The sequence below is a fragment of the Molothrus aeneus genome, chromosome 2 (assembly GCF_037042795.1).
Source record: "Molothrus aeneus isolate 106 chromosome 2, BPBGC_Maene_1.0, whole genome shotgun sequence".
NCBI lineage: Eukaryota > Metazoa > Chordata > Aves > Passeriformes > Icteridae > Molothrus > Molothrus aeneus.
Genome location: NC_089647.1, coordinates 53,454,387 through 53,475,910, shown reverse-complemented (window position 1 = coordinate 53,475,910; position 21,524 = coordinate 53,454,387). Strand labels below are relative to the sequence as shown.

The 21,524-nt window shown below is 41.5% G+C and overlaps 2 protein-coding genes across 6 annotated transcripts in view; one reads left to right on the top strand and one right to left on the bottom strand.

The window, feature by feature from the left end:
- CAB39L (calcium binding protein 39 like) overlaps positions 1–1,321 on the bottom strand; it is a 59,982-nt gene extending 58,661 nt beyond the window's left edge. The window contains exon 1 of the mRNA XM_066544984.1: positions 1,210–1,321. The gene's annotated coding sequence lies outside the window, so the exon portion shown is untranslated. The remainder of the gene's footprint in view (positions 1–1,209) is intronic.
- Positions 1,322–2,894: 1,573 nt separating this feature from the next.
- SETDB2 (SET domain bifurcated histone lysine methyltransferase 2) lies at positions 2,895–21,239 on the top strand. Of its 5 annotated transcripts, XM_066544970.1 has the most exons (15): positions 2,895–3,197; positions 4,187–4,246; positions 6,537–6,659; positions 8,098–8,163; positions 8,737–8,839; positions 9,444–10,013; positions 11,505–11,624; positions 12,628–12,797; positions 13,539–13,761; positions 14,643–14,727; positions 15,689–15,782; positions 16,494–16,822; positions 17,438–17,526; positions 19,524–19,594; positions 19,628–21,239. In XM_066544970.1, exons 1-15 carry the CDS (start codon positions 3,182–3,184, stop codon positions 19,639–19,641), a joined length of 2,133 nt encoding a protein of 710 aa, XP_066401067.1. In that variant the 5' UTR covers positions 2,895–3,181; the 3' UTR covers positions 19,642–21,239. The 5 variants fall into 5 exon arrangements, with proteins under 5 accessions (XP_066401067.1, XP_066401066.1, XP_066401065.1 ...); XM_066544969.1 differs by having other exon boundaries at positions 2,896–3,197; positions 9,447–10,013; positions 19,524–21,239; XM_066544968.1 differs by having other exon boundaries at positions 2,896–3,197; positions 19,524–21,239.
- The last annotated feature ends 285 nt before the right edge of the window (positions 21,240–21,524 follow it).

Sequence of the window (21,524 nt, the reverse complement as noted above, 5' to 3'; positions counted from 1 at the left end):
TTTAAGATTCCCTTAGGACTATAACAGCCTATGATTTTAGAACCTCCACTTCTCAAACAGACAATTTGTTAGACTTTTAGTTGCCAAGAATGCAAACATGCTTACACCAGAGGTAGAACAAAATTCATTTACAGGCTTCTCAGAGACCCATAATCTCCCCTTTCTTTCATTTAATACCTGGGGGAAAAAAATTATCTGAATAATCTTCTACCATATCTACAATAGCAAAAGAATTACAAAACATAGTAACAAAACATACTGAGGACCTGTAAATACTCTGAGTCCAATTAGTGAGCAACATACCTACAGGGGATATTAGCCTATGCCTTCACAGATAATGATGTGTTGCAGCAAAATTTCTAAGATAAACCAAAGGCTGCCTCACTAAAACCATTTTGTTGGTAATCAATTTGTAAAGTAGGAATGATCTATGATTTGCAGTGAATTGCCTGTTCTCTGTTCTGTTACCTTACTGAAGATAGACTTGTGAATAACAAGAGGCTACATATAAACCACAGAAACTAATCAATGTAATAAAAAAGTAGATTATATCAGAGTTACATTTTGAAAGGATGAAGTGCAGACATTCATCTGTAAGTGAGCAAGTTAAATCACCAAGGATAACAGGGAAAATGTGACAGAGCGGGAGCTGGCAGAAGTATTCAATGGATATAATGACACTTTAAGAAGAGTCAATAGAACAAAGAGCCAAGCCTATCAGAAAAGGACAGAAAGCTCTATCAGAACTTAAAAAAAAAAAACCAAAAAAACCCAAAAATACCAAAAAAAAAACAAAAAACAAAAAACAAAAACCACATTTTCTGAATGCCCATGGCTTTCCAAAGTCTATGGCTTTGACTGCTTTGCTGTTTGCTGGAGCTTGACTTGCGTGTCTCTACCTCACCCAAATCTATCTGGTAATATGAGGAAAAACCCAAATCCCCACTGCATTCACAGTGAAAAAACCATCCCTGGAGCAGATTAATTCTAGATTAAAACTAGATTAATTCCTTTGAGAGCAGGTTCACCTCCTCCCACTCCAAGGAGCTACATGCACTCTGCCTGTCTATGCAATTGCTCATTTTAACTCTCTGCATATGACCAGACCTATGTAATGAAAGCTTAATTCAGCAACTCAGTCAACAGCACCATTCTCCAGTCCTTTCCTGTTGGTCCTTTCCTGTCACCCCGTGGGAGCGCTGCCCTCACCTCTGGGTACAGGGAGTCAGTCCAGGTGCAGACTGCAGAGCCCCAGGAAGCTGCTGGAGGAGAGCTGCAGGCAGGTTGCTGGGATGTCAGATCAGCATCGCTTGTGAGCTTCTGCCACCTAACAAGTTTGGGAAGAACTGAGCTTACTGGTTCACTGGCAGAATTTGCTGCTGTGTTGCAGAAAGCCTATCTTACAGTTCCAGGCTAAAAGCAAAAGGAAGGAAACTCAGGCATGTATCAAAAGTGCCTCATAAATTTTGTCCTAAGTCTTTAATTTAAAGAAAGATGTAGTTACCACTCTTTTTGCTTCAAATAGCAAGCAAAATCTATTAGTACTTTCTAATATATTCAAAAATGCAAAATTTGTCCAAGGCAGGTAGTCATGTTCTTTCAGATTCTTCCAGCATATGGCTCCATCCTCTCTGCATTTCGTTTATTCTGTATATACAATTGTAAAGCCACAAGTGTTCCCTAACATTCAGCATTCACAAGCACATTTATTAATAATTCAGCAAAGCCAGATTAATCTGCAAGCATCACCTCATAATGCAGAATATTCCAAGAGCAAGAAAAGCTTGTGCTTAATTTTAAAATGAACAATTACAAGGGAGAAGTCCCTTTTATAAAACATAATAAACTACTATTTTATTGAGAGATTTGCCAGCACATCAGGAGTGCTGAGCCATCCTCTTCCCAGCAATGCTGCTGTGAGTTGTCTCATTCCTGTCTGGGGACCTGGGCAGCTCTCATATGGGCTGAGCTTCAGCCACAGATGAAGGCACGTCTGTGTAAACATTTAAAAGGTTTTATACAAGTACAAAGCAGATGCTGGACATCAAAATCTTCTGGAGGATCTTGGGTCAGATGAGAGCTCCACGTCACGTAAACACAGCATTCCTGTCCCCACAATAATCACATTTCTACCCCCCGCCACGAGATATCGACAAGATGGGAAATATTTTCGCAATTATTTAAGCATGTTTATCTCTAGTTTTAAAGCGGTGGCAAAAAAAGAAGCGACAAAAAAGCACCCTCCGCGCTTTTTTAAGAGTAGGTTATATTTTTCCCCCGTGAAAAACATCTTTACATAACCACAACACCAACACTCGCAAAGGCAACGGAGCTGAAAATTATAAATGGAGATACCAAACTTTATTTTCGCATTTCGAACAGAAAAGGGCAGCGACAACTTAGCGCTCCATACGGCAGCAGCGCAGCCAGCAAGGAAGAAGAGCAGAGGCCAGCAGCGATGTTATGCAACTCCACGTACCAAACGCTTTAATTTACGATACATTAATGAGCACACCGCAGCCGGACACCCACCCAACGCCCCGCTCTCCTCCCAGCCCCAAGATGGCGCCGGCGCCCCCACAGCCCCGCGCACAGCCCGCCCCCCGGCCCGCCCCCTCCAACATGGCGGACGCACCTCCAGTCCCTCGGCCGTGCCCCCGCCCCGCCTGCGCCGCCTCTCCGCCGCCGCGCGGCCCCGCCCCCGCCCCGCCCCCCTGCTTCTCCATTGGTCGCTGACGCCGCCCCTCCTGCCGCCGCAACCAATGGGAAGAGAGGGAAGGGCTGCGCGCGCGCGGCCCCGCCTCATGTGGGGCCGCCCACATCCCCGTTCTCGCGCTCCCCGGCGGGGTTGCGCCCCCTGGCGGTCGGCAGCCCGGGTGCAGCGTTGGGCGAGAAGGAGAAGGAGGAGGAGGAGGAGAAGGGAAGAAGCAGCAGCAGCAGCAGAAGAAGCCGGCGGGGGCCTGGCCGAGGCCCCGAGGGGTGCGGGAGTGACCTGGGGCCCGAGCCCTGGCCGCAGGCACGCCCCATGCCGGCCTGCCAGCCCCACCGGCACCACGGCCCCTGCCCGCCGGCCCTTGGCGCGGGCCCTGCGGCCGTGGCGGAGCGCAGCGAGACCCCGACCTGAGCCGGGCTCGGCGCCGTCACAGCGCCGGTGACAGCTCTCCGATCAGAGACCCGGAGAATGGAAGAGAAAAGCAGTAAGCCTTTGAAAAAATTATAGCTACATATGTATATATATGCATGTTTTGGGCAGCCATTAGTCTTGTAAGAAACATTTTTAGGAGTCACCTGTCTTGACCTATTTTCCTGTTCAACTCAGTGGGGTATCCAGAATGAATGGCAAGTTTGGGGTTGATTTCTTTTTTCAGTTACAGCATAGAAAAGATGAAGGAGCGAACGTAAATAAGGCATGTTTTACGCTGTCTGTGTCATTATGGGCTGCCCACGGAGGTGGTGGAGTCACCGTCCCTGCAGGTGTTTAAGGGAAGACTGGATGTGGCACTCAGTGCCAAGGTCCAGTTTGCGTCCTGCAGCTCGGTCATGGGTTGGACTGGATGCTCTCAGAGGTCTTTTCCAACCTATTTAATTCCGTGATTCATGGAGATAAAAATTTGGAATCTTCAATGTGTGCTGTCTTACTTAGTATTCTTGCAGTGTTGAAGAGTGCTGGCTTACTTAGTATTCTTGCAGTGAAGGGTATCTTGCATTTGTCAAGAAACAAATTCAGTAATTTATGTACCTAAAAACAGCTTTCCTTTTTTTCCCCCCTAAATAAATTGGTTTAGTTATAGTACTGCTGTACTGAGCACATCAGTTTAGGAAACAAAAAAAAAACAACCGTGAGTTAATGGACAGGGGGGTTGCGGAGGCTCATCTGAATGTACTGGAAAGTTCAGGTCATCTTGTAACAGCTTCATGCTTGAAGGACAGCAAGAAATGACCCAAGTAAAAAAATTTTACTCACACTGCTTGTTTGAGTGTTCCTCAGCTAGATCTTGACAAGGCATGGGATGACTGTTTGAAAGGGGAGTGACTATTTCAACACAACATATTCTCACACAGTGCTCCTCCACTCATGCCCACTGCAGTATTTACTAGTATAAATTTTGAAAAGCTCAGTAAGTACAATTATTTTTAATTTCTCACCCAATCTCTCACTCACTTGGCCATTCTGCATCTCTTGCAGTGCTGTGTGGCCTCTTTGAAGAGGAGAACCTTACCAGTTCCAGGGAGGAGAGCACTGAAGGTAGTATAATTTGGATTTATAGAGGGAAATAGAAAAGGAATGTATATTTGCACTGCTTCTGATATGAAAATTACTACTGGAAGACAATAGTTTTCCTTTTATGGTGTAAGAGGTTTGTAAGCAGCACTACAGGAAACATGCACCCAGCTTGTTTATCTGGTGGCTGGAGTAAGTAGCCCTGACCTTGGCTGCTTGTTCCTTGCTCTAGCATCACTGCCCTGCACAATGCTGGGAAAAAAGAGATATGTGGTCACAAGGATTCTATAAAGGGAAAAGAAAATCCCTCCAGCCAGGTGCCAGTGCACACCCTGATCCATCAGCTGGAGAGATGGTACTCAATGCTGACAAGGTAGATGTAGCTGGTGTCTGCTCATTTCCTGTCCTTCTGGCTGTGATTGGTGGTAGCAGCATTAGCACTGGAGAGTTTAGTGATGTGGACATCTGTCTTTTTTGAAATGAAAGTTATACTATGAACAAAAATGCAATCTTTGCTTCTCTGTGCAAAACAAAGATTTTGCTGCTGGAGTGTTGGGGCACTCCAGCATGAGAACTGGGGAGGCATTTCCAAGGTGAGTGTTTTATTTCCCTATGGCCTACACATTATTATAGCTGAGGACCCAGAAACAAGAAACTGTTCTGTTACCCATCCTTGGAATTAATCCATCCACAGTGCTACCCACATTTAGTCAATGTATGGAAATAGCTGAAAACATGTAATGAATAAGGACAAAAGTTTTAATCTGCAGTGGACAAACTTATTACTAGAAGTTCAAAATGCATATTTTTAATTGAATGTGTTTTAAAAATTTTATTTTAAACACAAATATTAAATATACTTTTTGTTATATTAAATTTGTGATACTGTCATGCACAGCAAAAGGGTGGGAATGGCACAGGGCAGGTGGTGTCCCTTGGACCAGTAGTACAGGTTTCCAAAAAATGTTGTGACTTTTTCTGTAATTGGACTTTAGGCTTTCCACATGTTTAAAAAAATTTCTGTTAATATAAGAGATCATTAAATTTTGTTGAGAGTTAGTGCCAAATCAAGCTATTTCACGAGAGAAAAGTACTTTTATTATTTCCTGTTGATATTAAATATTATGCCTTTAGCTGCTGGTGACATGAACAGCAGGGGTTGTTGTGACCAAAGTTTGTTACTTCTTTCACTGCTGTCGTGGTGCTTTTGAGAGTAACCACACTGCCATAGCATCACTGGGCTTCAGGTACCCTGGGTGACAGAAGTCATTCTCTACTAAGTCAAAAAATTAAGGAATATTATTTATGAGCCTGAAAGGAATGCAGTATTTCTTGACTGCTGGGAAGGTGTTATCCCAGCACCAACAGAGATTTGCTTTCTGAAAGTGAAATGTAAAACCTAGTGTGGTGACAGTGGTGACTCCACCTCTAAAAATTGAGTAGGAAAACAGATTAGCTTATGCTTTTGTGCTTGGTCATTGAAGAAGAGCAAAATTAACTGAGAAAGAGCTGGTTCTTTGTTCTGCCATCATCTTTTGACACACTGAAACGTATTTCCTTTTCACAGTTCTTGACAAAGATTCACAGCTAAAATTTTTACAAGACCCTTCTTGATTGGGCTTAGCACCTCAAAGGTACATACGTACCTTTGAAAGAGAAGAGGTTCTAAACCAGTAGCTTAAAAAACATTTCTTTAAACAAAATGTTCTTTATCAATATTTCTCATAGAGGAAGGGGGCATGATATATGGCGTGTCTTAGTTATTTCAACTGATACCCCTTGTTGAACAATATTTATCAAACTGCTTTTATCTGAAAATATTTTGGAAGTTTTTTCCCTGACAAAACCTACCAAAACTAATGATGGGACAGGATAGTCAGCCTGTGCAGATAAGAGAGGTTACAGCTATAAAAAAAAATCCCAGTGTCTTTTGTCAAGTAAAATATTCGGTTCATTCAGTTGAAAATATTCTCCTGTGTCGCTTTTGTGAATTTCAGTGATTCATTTTTAGTGAGACTCATTTGCTGGTCTTTGAAGAAAGGCTTCCACAGCTGCCTTTGTGACCTGCTTAAAAAGTTGCTTGAAGGAGCATTGTGCACCAATTGGAAGCCACTCCAGTTCATCACTTGACTTCTGTTTCACTTTCTTGATTAGGTTTAGGAATAGACTTCTGGAGTTTTAATGAATCCTGCTGTACTGATTGTTTTTTCAGAAGTGACTCCAAATTAAATGACTGGGAACCTTTGAATAGTCCACTAGGAGTTTGCATGTTTTTAGACTTCTCAGGAGCTGTAAATGGTAATTTGCATTTCAGGTGATGTGAAGATATTTTGGACACAATTGGGAGGTAGAAGAGTGGATGTCATATTTGAGCAGCTGCAAAATGTGCTGTCCTCGCTGAAGGAAAAGATCAAGAATGGAACTGCAACAAACCAAGGTTTGAAATCCTTGTGGTGATTAAACTGAACTGCAGAGTAGCTGTGGCCTGCATTGTGTAGGTCTGTGTGATATCTGCCATAATCCAGATATCTCTGAATTTTAATAACTTAGCTGTTGGTGGTTTTAAGCACTTTAAAAATATCTTTTTTTTTTTTTTTTTAAAAAGAAAAGTAATTTCAGGTACAATTGGCTATTTTCTCGTTTTGCCTGTATACTTTTTCAACAATGAATGGCTCTTAAGCACATGGAACTGAAATATTCATTTTTGAGAAGTAATGAAATATCTGCAGTGCCTTGTGTTTCATATATCATCAGAAGTTTTAGCCTTTCAGGCTGTTTTCAGTGAATTGAGTGGTTTTGGGGTAGGATAATAATCACCTCAGTATTATTTTTTATCAGAGACACCATTATAACATGAAACAATAGTAGAAAAATGTGACACTAATGCATTTCAGATTGTTCCTGATTTCAAGGAAAGAAGCTTCCTCTATCTACATCAAAATACACTAAAATCATAATTCTGATAAGCTTGGAGCAGTACACAGATTTCTTTTTACTGGTTTATTTAATTGAGTAAAATTGCTTCTTTTTGCTAAGTCACCTATATAAATGTAATCTATGGACCTTATTGGGGTTTTTTTGTGCAAGAAAATGTACAGTGGTGTAAGATGCTTTTAAACTAATGTAGCCACACACTCTGCATTATATATAGAGCACTTCCTCTAAACTGGAAGTGCAGTTTTTTTATGTTCTTGAGCTCCCACATCTTGACTGTTACAACAAAATATCAAAGCAGTGCAGAGATAAAAGTTGAACTTGAATCCCCAGATGATGCAATGAATCTGTGATAAAGTTCAGTTTGAATTTTTCAGTGCTTTCTTCTGTAAAGGTTTCAAGCTAAAATATTAAGGTGGATTTTGCTGAGAGTTGTCTGCCAGCTTATAATATTTATGGCATGGGGTAAGAGGTTGAGACAGAAAGGGTGTCTTGCATTCTTCTATCTGAAGGCCATTTCCACCAATTTAGAAGTAGCATTAATTCAGTCTGCCAAGTTCTAGCACTTCTTAGCCTGAAGATGATCAGTCTGATGACCAAGGTAGAAGCTTACACTAAATTGTCTTGATATATATTGCTGCCACTGTAGGCCACCAGTTTGTGTGTTTGGAAACATTCCAGCAGCTTTCCAAAAGCTGATAGATATTGAGTGCCAATTCACAGCAATTCACAGTGCTGTGAGCTGTAACAATTTTGTAATTCCTAGATGTGTCTGCACAGGCCTCTGGTGCAGCACGTTTCGAGTAGTATCAGTCTTGAGATGCTCTAGGTGAGCAAGTGAGGAGAAAAAAGTGTCTGTGGAGGATTTAACACCTTGTTTTACCTATTATCATCACTTAAATCCAACTTAGTATCTGTTTTGGTTTGGTTTTTTTGCATAGAATGCTGGCAGGCTTGGGCACTGGTGAATGAAGCTAATCTAGGTGATCTCTTAACCTTGCCAAATGGTATGTGCATTTCCATTGTGTTTGTTTGGTGTGTGGATTTAATTTGTCTTGTTTTACTCACTAGAAGCTCAATTCCCTTCTTTGAAATCAATGAAATAGATCTGAGAAGGCCATTAGCCTTACAATAAGGAAAACCTAATTATTAATTTCCTCAAGTACTGAACTGTGAACTCTCACCTGGGTTTGTATTTTTGTGGTTGTGTGTATATGTATAATACCTGTACCATGGGAAGAGAATTTGAGCCAGTAAGCCCTTATGAACCTGAGCTCCCTGTGAGCAGTATCCTGTGCATGGCTCCACTGGCTGTAATAGCTTGGCATCCTTTTATCTCTAACAATGAAGGGAGTTCTGTAAATGTGTTTCATGTGCGTGTTCTTTCTGGTCACTTTGAAAACCACATGGAAGGTTTTTCAGTGGGACACTTGCTAACAAGCTTTTTGTTAGCTGTAGTTCATGGCAATGCCTTGTTTGTAATGTGTTTTGTTAATTATCTCTTCAGCAAGTAAAGTAAATTCAATCATAAATTGAAATCTGGTTTGATGAAGAGTTTGCTCACATTCAGTTTTTTTCAGTAAGTGATGAGTTGAATGGAGATGGTGCACAGGAAACCAAACCCAAACTGCAGCCTCTTCTTCCAGGTGACAATGCTGCAGACACTGTAGAAGCTTCTGACAGGTCAGTGCCTTCTTTCCGTTCCTTATCTGACATATTTTCTACTGCAGTTGAGAGAGTTCTACGATTTGTGTTTCTAAAGTCAGTGTTTTAAACCCAGTTTGGATCCTTCAAGTTTCAAAGTGAAGATGTTTTTAACTTGACCTATGTGGAAAACCTGAGATTTTGGATAGACTTGTCTAATTTCCCACATGAGAACATTGCACAATAGGGCGTGGTTGTGAATAAGGTTCATGACTGTTGTCAGGGTTAGGACTTGAACATCAGTTCTCAGGCTTTCCTTAGTGTGCAGATTGTCAGGTGTGTAACTTAGTCTCTCTGTGTTTAGTATTTAGCCTCAGGTACTGATTTGAAAGATGGGGGTAAATACATCGTTCCTTTTTTTAAAAATTTCCTTGCTGTGTTTTAGCATGTAAGTTCTGGGAAGAAGCTTTTTTTTTAATGTAACTGGATATGTCTTTATATGTTGTTAGGACAATTATACCATGTGAAACCTTGGGCTTCTAGCAATGGGGCTAAAAATATTGAACTGCTAAAAAACTGAACACAGCACTGGTTATCTAAGATGTTGCTCTTCCTTCTGTTTTTTTAACTCTTTTACTTCAAGTAGTGAAAAAGAGGACGTGGAAAAAACCTGCTCAGGGAGTAAAGAAGCACCAAGCAAAATTCAAGGTTTACCTTTAAATGTTCAGTATCAGAACCACAAGTGCTCTAGTGCATGTCTTGCCAACAGAGCAGTGGGTTCCTACAAGGGTGAAAATCCTCTGAAGATCCCCATCCTGTTTGACTTCCAAAGACGCCATGCAAAAGCAGACTGCCTTTCGAAGCCGCTGGATGTGAATTACAAAGCTCCTTGTGGTCGGAGTCTGAGAAGCTTTCGAGATGTGCGGAACTACTTGTTTGAAACAGAGTGCAATTTCTTATTTGTAGATCACTTCTCCTTCAACACCTATGTGCTGTTGGGCAGGAACACCATGAATCCCGAGCCCCTGGTGTTTGAGTTCGATATTAGCGACGGAGCCGAGTCTGTGCCCATCTCCTTCTGTAACAATCTCGACCACGCAAGATTGCCTTATTTCAAGTATCGGAAGTCCTCATGGCCACGTGGATATTATCTCAACAATCTCTCCAGCCTGTTTGTTGATTCCTGTGACTGCACAGATGGCTGCATCGATAGGTGGGTAGAAAGATCTCATCTCAGGCCAGTGACACACGATGCCTCAATAGCAGGGTGGTGGGGTGTGAAGGCGCAGTACCAAACAGGACCAGCGCTGCTGGAATATCTTGTGCCATGCTTTGTGTTGACTGACACCATTGTGTCTTTCTCTTCTCCAGAGCTTGGGTGCTCCCACTGGTCCACCCTCTGTTGTAGGGAAGGAAGCGATCAACAGGCTGATTATTGTGTTCCTTTTCCTTTCTTCCAAACTGGCAGTGCTTCTTCTCCAGGTGGAGCTGACAAGCAGATATCTTGGCTTTGGAAAAAGAGTAGGGAAGGTAGTCTTGTGCCAGCAGAGACAGGCTTGTTTTCGTGGCAGGCAGGGAAGGATCCTGCCTGACAATTTCTGCTGCATTTCTTCTACTGTTAAATGACATCCTGTAGATGGGGTGGGACAGCCTTGAGGGATTAGATAATTTGGGACTTAGAGGGTTACTGAGGACAGATGAAGAAACATCCTCGTTCCCAACATCTACATGTTGTCCTTCCCCTTGTCTAAATAGAACTACAAAATGCAGTGGTTACAGAATACATTTGTGGTCTGAGCAGTTCCAATACTCTTGCTTGTTGTCATCTTTTTCTAAATCCCAGTAACTAAGCTACAGACACTGTGGAAACCTGCCACAGTTAGCATATGCTAAGTTTGGTGGTATTTTTGTCTGCTTTCTTGAAGGATGTTTGTCTGATCTCTCTCTCTCTGTAGGCATTATTTGGTGTTGCATCCATTTTGTATTATTAACAGCTAGGGCAGTTGCACATGCTGCTGTGCAACATAGTTGCTCATGACCCAACAAAAGCTTGAAATCACAGCCTGGTATAATGAAACCAAATTTTAGTAATTTAGTTTCAGCTGGGTGGTGAGAACCAGCAAGCACACAGCATGCCCCTTCTTTGCACTGAAGTCCCACAAGAATTGAGATGCTTTTAATGTGCAGTTTTGGAGTTTGGGATTTGCACAATCACTGTGACTCTTTGAAGTTGTCATGCCATAAAATGGTGAAGACACTGTTGCTTGAATTTTCCACAGTGTAAAATTCTTCACTTCTTGAGGGCTAAGGAGGGAGGAAGGTAACTGAGTAGTGGCAAACAGGCTGGGATGCTGTGCCAGAAGAGATGTTTTTTATTCATTTGATCCATTTGACGGTGTCCTGCCTATGATAAGTTTCTGTTGTACTTTAGCTGTTTAAATGTGCCATTTACGGAGCTTGGCAGAAGAATGGGGTTGGGGTGGAGAGAACATGGTTATTTTAAAGTACAGGTAACCAGCCAAGAGACTTGTGGAGTAAATGGAGCAGGGAGGGGGAATACAGGTGTGTATATGGAAGTGTGTGTGTGTGTGTGTGTGTGTGTGTGTGTGTGTGTGTATAGTCAAGTGCATTTCAAATTACCTGGATTTATGATTGATTTATACTGCTTCAAATTCATTCTGAGATGTTTTACTCTTATTTTTAGGTCAAAATGTGCATGCCTACAGCTAACAGCAAGAGGCTGTAGTAAAATTTCTCTGTCTCCAAGTAGTAAAAGATCCCGTGGGTACCGTTACAAGAGACTGGAGGGACCTGTTCCTAGTGGGTAAGAAAGACTACAGAGGTAAAATAAGAGCATACAAATAAAACAGCAGTTAATAGTTCAGTCTAAGTGCCACAGGATTAAAATATCTGGAGTTTTTGGATTACTGAAACCTTCCATTTTTGTCACAATTTTAGTGACAGATCAGGATGATAAAAAATAATTATTGTGACTTGAATTAAAGGAGGAAAAAAAAAATTTTGTATTGCAGATCTTACAGTTTTCACAGCTTAGGTCAAGGTCCAGGAGAAGTGTGAAGAGTGACCAGAATCCTAAAGATGCATCAGCCAGCTGCTTTTGCCAGATTTGGTTATGGGTGACTCTTCCAAGAATGTCCAAAAGCCATCCAATGCTTCAAGTGTTTGCCCTTTCTCTTATTTAGCCCCAGTGGATTACTAGGTGGCCTGGAGAAGATGACACTCTCAGGTGTCTAGGAGAGGAATTATGCAAGGTAGCTTTCTGCAATAGCCAAAGGCTTGAATCTACAGGCTTGAGGAGCCCCTTTCAGTCCTCTGTGTGATGTTAGTTTTTGGCTGACATGCAGAATTAAAGTTGTCAGAGAACCCAGAAACAGATGCAAAAAAAGCCACAATTATGAGTCCTTTTGGAAATGCTTCATTAGCATGGACAGCTACAGTGAAGTCCAGGCATATGTTGTCTTGCTAAAATCAGTTTCAGTATAGAATTAGGTGCTTCTTAGGGATTTCTGTTTCTGTGTGATTTATTCCTATAAAACAAAAAATATAGCATTTGTTTTTCTTATGCCAAAATGTATGTAATCTTAGGTATACTTATGCCAAAATCTGGCAGACAGACTCTTAAAATTAATGAACCAGCAGTCAATGAAGTCACAAGCTTCAGAGCACTGCTACACAACTAGTTTTAGCCAGAGTCTTTATAATTCAGTCCACTGCCTTGTTGATGCTTAGAAGGGGAATTAATAACAGGAACTTTGTTATGCTAATGCATCCATTTATGTTGTGCTTTGTTTTTCTTCTCTGAACAGGATTTATGAGTGTAGTGTGCTGTGCAGGTGTGACAAGCTGATGTGTCAGAACAGAGTTGTACAGCATGGCATTCAAGTCAGGCTGCAAGTGTTCAACACGGAGAAGAAGGGCTGGGGTGTCCGCTGCCTGGATGACATCGACAAGGGGACATTTGTTTGTACTTACTCAGGTAGCAGGAGGGGACCTGTGAAGACATGTAGCATAATTCTTCCTCTCCCATGGTGTGTGCCCTGGATTTTTTTGAGAACAGGGAAATACAGGGTTGGAAGAGAAGTGTGTCAATGTAATCTTAACTTGCAATATGATCAATATGAATAAGAACTTTGAAAAGCTCTGCTATGATATGGTGACAGACAAACAAATGGAGCAAAAGCTATCTCAGAGTGCTGTTTTTTTCCATCACAAATCAGTGCATCCTATGCCAGGGCTAATTTTCCTTCAGTAAAAATCTTAAAATCATAGAATTGTTTGGGTTGGAAGGGACCTTAAAAAACATCCAGTTGCATTCCTACCATGGGCAGGGACACTTTTCACTAGACCAGGTGGTTCAACACCCCACCCAGAGTGACCTTGAACACTTCCAGAGATGGGGCTCTCACAGCTTCTCTGGGCAATTTGTTTCAGTGCCTTCCAGCTTCACAGTGAAGTAGTTCTTACTAATATCTAATCTACATGTGCTCTCCATTAGTTTAAAGCCATTGTCCTTCGTCTTATTACTACATGCCCTTCTCTAATTCAGTTTGTACTTCAGCCTATATTGACATCATAGAATTACAGACAGCATTCATGTTTTGCTTTCCCAAGTAATGCTCTTCTATTTGTTAATGTAAGTTTGACCTGTGCTAGTGAGTGTGACTCAGCAAACAAGCATTTTAAAAAAATACTAATAAAACTTTTCTTTTTCTTTCAGGCAGATTAATGAGCAGAGCTGAAGTTTTGGGAGATAGTGAGCAAGAGCTGAAGGAGAAAAGTGCAGTGAATGATAGAGGCCATGACTTTTCTTTCAAAAAAAGAAAACTTGACCTTGGTCGTTCAGACTCAGTGATTGAACTAGTGCAGACTGCCAAAAATGACATTCTTGAGAATCAGGATTCTTTGTCTCAGACTGTGGATAATGAAAATAAATCAACTCTGTAAGTTTATCAAAGTAAGCTTAAGCATAAAAAAACTAATATTCTGCTAATCTAGGAATTCTGTTGTATCACTTAGAGTATGTCCTCATATGAGGGTGGTGTTCTTTCTTTCTGAACTTCTTTTTAAATTCCCAATTATTTCTTCTAGTGGGACAGAGTTTTTCCTCTATATTAATTTTACTTATGTGTACCACTTGGCATTTTCTAGAAATTCAGTTCATCTCTTGGGTGTACTTGATCTGTTCAGGGCATTAATGGGAATGCTAATTTGAAAGAATTATTAAAGTGTACTTGAAGTAAATTGTTTAAAGATACTTGATGACACTGAAGGGTTTGATAATACATCAGCCACCAGCTGTTCTGCCCTTTGCTCCCAGTCTGTAAACCTTTTGTTATTTGTAACATAACCTTTCCTGCCAGAAACCTTAACCTCTTCTGCTAAGAGTCTGACAATACTTCACTTCTGCAGTGAATCTGTTTTCCTAGTTGAAAGCTGTACTGTCAAAACTGTTGAAAGTAGTAGCAGGAAAAGGCAAAACTCTGTAGGTGCTCTATTTTGAGATACTCTGATATAATAATAGTAAAGCAACAGACAATTTGGTTCTCAGCATGACAACTGGAAAAGAATATAAAAGCAGCTGCTGATCTCTCAAAAAAGTTTGAGCAACTGCTTTCTTACAAATGCAATAAAGAACCTAGCCTAGGTTCTCAATTAAAAACAAAATACTCACAGAGCATGGGATGAGGCCAGACCACAGGCTGTGCTGTAGTTCCTTCTAGAGAAGAGACTGGAACTAGAGACTGTTAGAGAAATGTGTCTTGTGAGAGTTACTTATGGGTCTGTTTGTATTTTATCATTTCCTTTTGACCTTTCTGTGCAGGGTTCATCAAAAGAACTCAAGTAATGCAGTAGTGAGGAGGCCTGGAACTAGAACACTTGTTTTTCGCAATCACCAGCTAAAAATGGTAATAAGTGGCTTTAACAGATTCATTTTTCACTGTGTTGAGTATGTATATTAACTTTGATATTTTCATCTTGTATGTTTAGATAGTTCTAATGACCTTTCTTCATGAGACTGGGTCACACTGTGAGCTAGGCTGTCATGCTGGAAGCTGCACCCCATCCCCTCTCCATTATCAGTCCTTCAGCGCGTTTCCCCGGAGCAGCACTACCTACTCTCGTGGCCTTCCCTTCTTCCCCCTTCACTTACACTCCTCAAGAGCCTGAAGTAATCATTCTCCCCCTGCACCCCTTGTGTACAGGGTTAGGGGGTCAGAGTGATAATATTTTTGTGCTGTCTCCCCAAAGAATGGCACAGCAGGGAGAGAAGGGAATTCCAGGATGTCTATGCAGTTTTCTCATACAGTAACAGAGTTGGGAGAACTGACCTGAATGTGACTCCTGACCTTTTATGAGTGTGAAGTGTTGCCTGCAAACATGTGCAGAGGAGGAAAACTGTGTAAACTTATGCTGTAGGTTTTACTGGATTTGTTGACCTTAAGAAATACACATGGAAGTTTCACGCAAACATTTTGCAGTGCTGTCCATTCTAGTGGTCCTGTAACTAATTGCCTTTTTGTGATGAGACAGAAATTCTGCCACATCTGGTAATTTCATTGAAACTGTGTAAAAAGCATGTTTGGGATTTGGCTAAGCAACTGAAAATTCTGGTAAAATAATTGGGACTTAAGCACTTAGTTACATGTCTTAATGACTGGGGGACTCTTTCCTGGTTATTATGAAGGAGAATTTGAAATTAAGATAAATGTTGCATTGCAGTAAATGTATTAACTTCTTAAATTCAGCCACAGCTATGCATTACAATAGCTTTGAAACTTCAGCCTTGGAATTCTAAAAGCCACTTGCTATGCTCTTTTGGCCCAGAGTTGCATGCAGCACATCACAGCCTTTTCATTTGATACACAGGTCCACAGTGCCAGCTCAGATGAAGATGATAGTTCTCAGATTCATCAGCCAAGCAAAACAAAACTAACCAGTGGAACAAAGAAAGGAAAACAAAGTAGGTTTGCAGAGCTCTATTGTATGTATGCATGCTTTGTACAGTTGTGTCCCATCTCGGGATAGACTTTAATGTAGACAGTGTGGGCAGGCCACTTCTTAGAGTAGAACAATGCTGTCCATAGATGTTGAGACAAGTTGAACTGTCCAGACAGCAGCTTCTCAAATACTGTGCAGTTGTGGGAAAGTCAGCCTTGCAGATCTTGTTGTGTCACACCCAGTACCTGTTCCAGCCAACAAAAATTAAACAGGATATAACACTGGGGGGGTGTTGCAGTGTGTCGCCGACACACTGCAACAGTGGGGGGGACATCAAGCTGGAGAGGCAGCGTGAAACTCATGCTATTTGCACATCCATTTTGCTTCTGTCTTAATTACAGTTTGTGATTATCTTGGGAATTAAGATGGAGAATGATAAAAAACGCTATGTGGGAAAAGTCAGTCTGGAATGGGATTTGAGAACAGTGAGACACTAGGTCACTCAGAGGCACCTTGAGCAAGTGCTTTAGGCATCACAGCAGGAAACAATCATTTGTTGGGAGGATTGATGAGAGACATGGAAAAATTGTGTTATAGACTTGTAGATAGCAAGGAAGCTCCTTAGATTCTGGAGGATGTGGGAAAAGTGGGTGGCTAAGAGTTTGGGGTCAAACAAGGGAAAGGCTTTGGCATTAAGCTGCTGTTGAGAAATAACATATATGTCCATTGACAGAATGCACCCAGCAGCAGAAGGAAGAACATCTGATGGACATTGGACAGACTGACTCTGCTGGTGTAGAGAGTGCAGGATGTGAAAAAAAGGGTCTGTCACTGCAGGGTGTTGATTGTGGCAAGTCCAGTGTGCTGGATGACACCTGTGTTGTGAGGCCATCCAGCAATGCACCCCTAAAAACTGACTGCAGAGAAAATAGCAGGCAGCCAAAACATTATGCACTTTGTGAGGAGTCTGAGGGTGATGGCATGCTTCCCAAGAACAGTAATGAAGAAAATATTTATGTACTGGATGCCACAAAAGAAGGAAATGTGGGTCGTTTTCTAAATGTAAGTATTAAATTGCATGGGTTCTCTTTGTTGCCTCTGCAAATACATCATTTACTTATTTAAGCTTAGACTAGAAAGTTTTTGCACATAAACAGTATGGGTGGTGGGTGCATGACAAGAAAGGCACATGTGGTGCTCCCTGCCATCACAGGTGACAGGACAGTAGGTTGGGTCACACTGGCTGTTCAATTGCCAAGTACCTCCAGCTAAGACAAATAGTTCATAGACTCATCTGCAGGTATATAAATAATTTATTTCTCTTCATTGGCATGAATATGTCTTACAGCAAAACCCTTGCATATGTTTAAACTGTTCTTCCTTGCAGAGGTATTATGGTGTTAATATTAGTAGTGCATCTTGCAGAAACCTTCCTTCTGCTCCCATGAACTCACCTGAGAGACCTTTCACATCCTGTACTTGGCCAGCACACAGTCATGTAATCCATTGCTTGCTCCCTAGCACTGCTGCCCTGGCAATGGCATTGGGTGATAAGACGGAAAGGAAGGAACGACCTTTACTGGTGACAGATACCTGACACAAAATGGTATCTGACATCATTTTTCAGCCAATGATGTGGTGTTGGACTGTTAGTAATTCAGATTTTCTGTTTTACAGCACAGCTGCTGCCCAAATCTCTTTGCACAAAGTGTGTTTGTAGAAACTCACAACAGAAGTTTTCCGTGGGTGGCATTCTTCACAAACAGGTGAATTTCTGGAAGTTTAATATTGTTCATTCAAGGCACTAGGAGGAAAAAAAAACCACTGCTCACTTATTGGATTATAATTATACTGAGGGGTGGGGCAGATGCTTAGATCATAAAAGCATAAAACTGTCTTAGAGGTGACTTCTTATTGTGCACTAAAGGCAGAAGAAATAGTCATTGGTTATCATTAATGAGTTTTACTTCAGTTTTGCACTGAAATGTAAAGTAGAGAAGGTTGATTTTTATGTGTCCACTTCAGTGATAATCTTCTTCAGTGGAGAAATAGGTTTTACTCAGCATGGTCATTCAGAAGGCCAAGATCCACTCATCCCACTGTTGTGTCTCAAGGAATGGCCACCAGAACTGTCTCACATAGGGCAGGATTGAGCCCCACAGGATATTAAGGTTGAGACACTTTGTGGGCCAAAAAGCTGGCTTCAGTCCTTTTCCTCAGAGCTGTCAAGACAAGCAGGACTTTGTGTAGCCCAGCATGTCCTGGGGATGTGACAATAGGATACACAGAGGTGAAAATTTCTTCTGAGAGTAAGAGATGCAGATATTTCCTTAGTGTCTAACAGAAGGAGAGTTACAGACAGCTGGTGCCAGCAAGACACAGTATGACAGCAGCTCAACCCAGGAGAGGAAAGATGAATTGTATGAATGAAGTTGGCTGAATGCATGAATGCATGCCAGCAGTAAACTAGGTGAGAACAGAACAGAGAGGGGAGACTTTGTGCCAACAAACCAGTTCCACAGAACACTGATCCTCTGTGGAGCCTTGCTGCTCTGCTCCATACTGACACAGATGGAGGTCTCCAAGAACTGAGGACAATGTTTTGAAATATATCCAAAAAAGGATTTTGTTTTAGCTAGAGTCTTTCTTGCTCAGGTACTTGGTAAAGAAGTGTAGTGAGGACTGAGGCCACTCGAGAGAGATAATAGTGACCAGCAAAGACACTTAGGGAAGAAGATTGTTGAAGGAGAGTTCCCTTCACTGGCTCTTCCATTTTCTTGCCTTTTTGTAAAAGGCATCACTCTTTTACAACTTTTCTAAATTGAGCACTTCCTCTGGATCATTGAGCTTAATTGTGTGCCTCTAGACCATCTCAAGTCAGCAAGTTCCAGGCTGCAATTATGTACTGTATGAAAAGTCCTCATTGTTTGTTCTCAGTCAGCTGCCTAGGAATTCACTGGATGTCCTCTATACCATATCCAGTGAGAAACATCAGAGAATTACTCTCTTCATCACAATATTAATATTTTCTTACATTTTCCATCAATTGTTCCTCAGCATCGTAATCTCAGGTATTTAGTTTGGCATTCATTCTGGACAATGAATTTCTTGCCTTAGATATTTCTTCTATTTTACTACCAGAGCAGCTGGTTCATGAGGAGCACGTGTTTAATTCCGAGTTTTGGGCTTGGTGTAAATAGTGCAATTGCATTAAAAGGTAGCCTGCCAGACCAAAGATGACAGTCTTCAACAATATAGCTAAAGATCTGTTCAAACTTCAGTGATGCACTGTACATAGGAAAAATAACAAAACTGAAAACTGTGTTATTCATTTAGATGTATCACTTACATGGATTTCCTGGTTTGGTTTGGTTTGATTTAAGGGGTTTTGGGTTTTTCTTTTGGTGGTTTTTGTTTTGTTGTTTTGGTTTTGATTTTTTGTTTGATTGTTGTTTTGGTTTTTTTGTTTGGTTGGCTTTGTAGTGGGTTTTTTTGTTTGATTTTTGTCTCCCAGAATTTCCCTCTAGGTTAGAGCACATTCTTTAGACAATAGACTCCAACCCTATTTGTAATTTCCATAGCTAAAGGAGCATGAGTGTGCCAACAACTCCTTGTCTGCCTTGTTTCCTTCCCATCCCAAGCTGCCTGTGTGATGCTCCCTGCCCCCTACAATTTTGTGGTTTGCATGTGTGTTGTTGGTGACAAATTGTTAGCACAGTACTGTTTCACTTAGTCCAAGCAAATGAACTATTTTATTCCTTAGACATGTGAAAGCTGGAACCGAACTCACCTGGGATTATGGTTATGAAGCTGGAAGCATGCCAGAGACAGAAATTTCCTGTCACTGTGGAGTTCAGAAGTGCAGGAAAAAAACCTTATAGGCAAAAGCTTTCCTACTGTCAACGCATCTTGTACCTAGGAATTTATATGCTGGAAGGGATGACTACTCAGCAAACAGCCCTCAAGTCCGTGGTGCTAATTGCATTCAACTAAAATGCCTTTCACCTGATGATTTTTTAAATTTACGTTTAAATGTCACTTTTGTAGTTTACAGAAATAGAACTGTTTCTCTTAAGAACGGGCATCAAGCCTTTCCTAGGTAATTGGTCTTCCTCCTCCCTGCTTCTAATCCACAAGCAAAGTTCATAGTGCACTGGAAGAATTCCTGCTCCATGTCATCTGCAGCAGAGACACAACTGATGAGAGCAACAGTTCCTTGGTGCTTTCTGTGCTCCTCCACAGTGCTGAGTTAGCAAAACTCAGGTTTCTGAAATTCATTATGAATGCAAGACTACCTGTCTGGGCACTAGGAATTGTTCAAATACACCTAAGCCTGTTGCATCCGGTGGGGCAGATTGTCCTGAACAGAGAATTAAACAGAACAGTTCTGCAGAGCTGTGTTTGTGCTACAAATGAGCTGGACAAGTCCTGCTGCAGCAGGAGAGAAATGACTGGGTTTTGTTGGATTGCACCCCTCTCCATATTTGTGACATACACAAATCCTTGAGAAATCCAGTGTACCTCATCTCAGTGCCATATTGTGTAGGGGACAGGGGGGCCACAGAATTGCTTACCACAGGGTTTGTTGGTAAGAGAGAAACAAGCTACATTAGGAGACATGGAGTGCAGATGCAGGAGGTGGCTCTGAATTGGAGCAAGGGATGGCTGTGCAGGTGTGTGGCTTTTGAATGTGTTGGAGCCTTGGGAAGCAAGGAGGTGGCGCAGATGAGCAATTTAGATGCTTGAAAAACCACTGCCAAAGGTTTCAAAAAAAGTGGTTTTATTAGAAATGTTGTAAAAGTAAGACTTAAGAAGTTTGATAACAAAGTTTACTCTGTTACTGCAGAGAATATGATAATGATTTAAAGTTACCAATAGAAAATCCAGTGGCACTATAGTACAAGACTGTGTGTGACATAGGTCACTTACTAGAAACCTGCAGCCGATCAGGTGTGTCTCAGCCTCGGGGAGTAACACTGAGAGCATCCTAGCTCACAGGGAAATCACTGCCATACAGCCAGCTGATTAGCATGAGCTAAAAATAAAGGTTCACTCAGGCTGTCATCTATGAAATAAAGTGGTTGGCTTGAAGTCACGTTACCTTTGTTGGAGAAGGTAAACATGAGAGTCTTGTACCTGCACCTTTTTTTGTTCCTTGATAAATGAGTCTTGGAAAAACCACCACTATTCATGTGTTAATTGCATGGTTGGTATCCCAGATTCCAGTCCATATGACTCAGTGCTCACCATGTCACTCTGCTCCTGTGGGGTTTTCAGAGAAATGGTTGGAACAAATGAAGGTCATGGCCTGGTTATGTCCAAGCCCATACTGCAAAATGAAAGATAAGCAGGAGCCAGTTCTCAGCCCTGAGGCCAAGAGGCAGTGGATGTCTAATGCACTCATGGCTTAGGGTTCTGTTTTAATTGGATTGTATCTGTGCTGTATAACTGTGGACAAACATGGTATCTGAGGCTCTAAGTGGGTTTTTTTGTTTGTTTGTTTTGGATGCTTTAAGCTTAAAAGTCATGGGGTTGTATTGCAACACATGATGCTCTTGGATTTTTCAAGTTTGATCATGCATAAGGAGTTTCAGCCTGTTAAAAGTGGACCTTTCACAGAGATAACAGACTTGTGAACCATTCTGCTTACTGTGAAACCTCAGATCTTCTCTCTCTCAACTCTCTTTGAGAGTTTCACACATCCAGCAAGCATCTTCGAATGGCTCTTCTTTGAGATCCGGGCGACTGGAGTAAACGGCTTCGA

Excerpts from the sequence above, each read along its gene's own strand:
- SETDB2 (XM_066544968.1), top strand. Across the intron at positions 8,840-9,443 it reads ACTGTAGAAGCTTCTGACAG|TAGTGAAAAAGAGGACGTGG; the intron begins GTCAGTGCCTTC and ends TTTTACTTCAAG. Across the intron at positions 13,762-14,642 it reads AATGAAAATAAATCAACTCT|GGTTCATCAAAAGAACTCAA; the intron begins GTAAGTTTATCA and ends CTTTCTGTGCAG.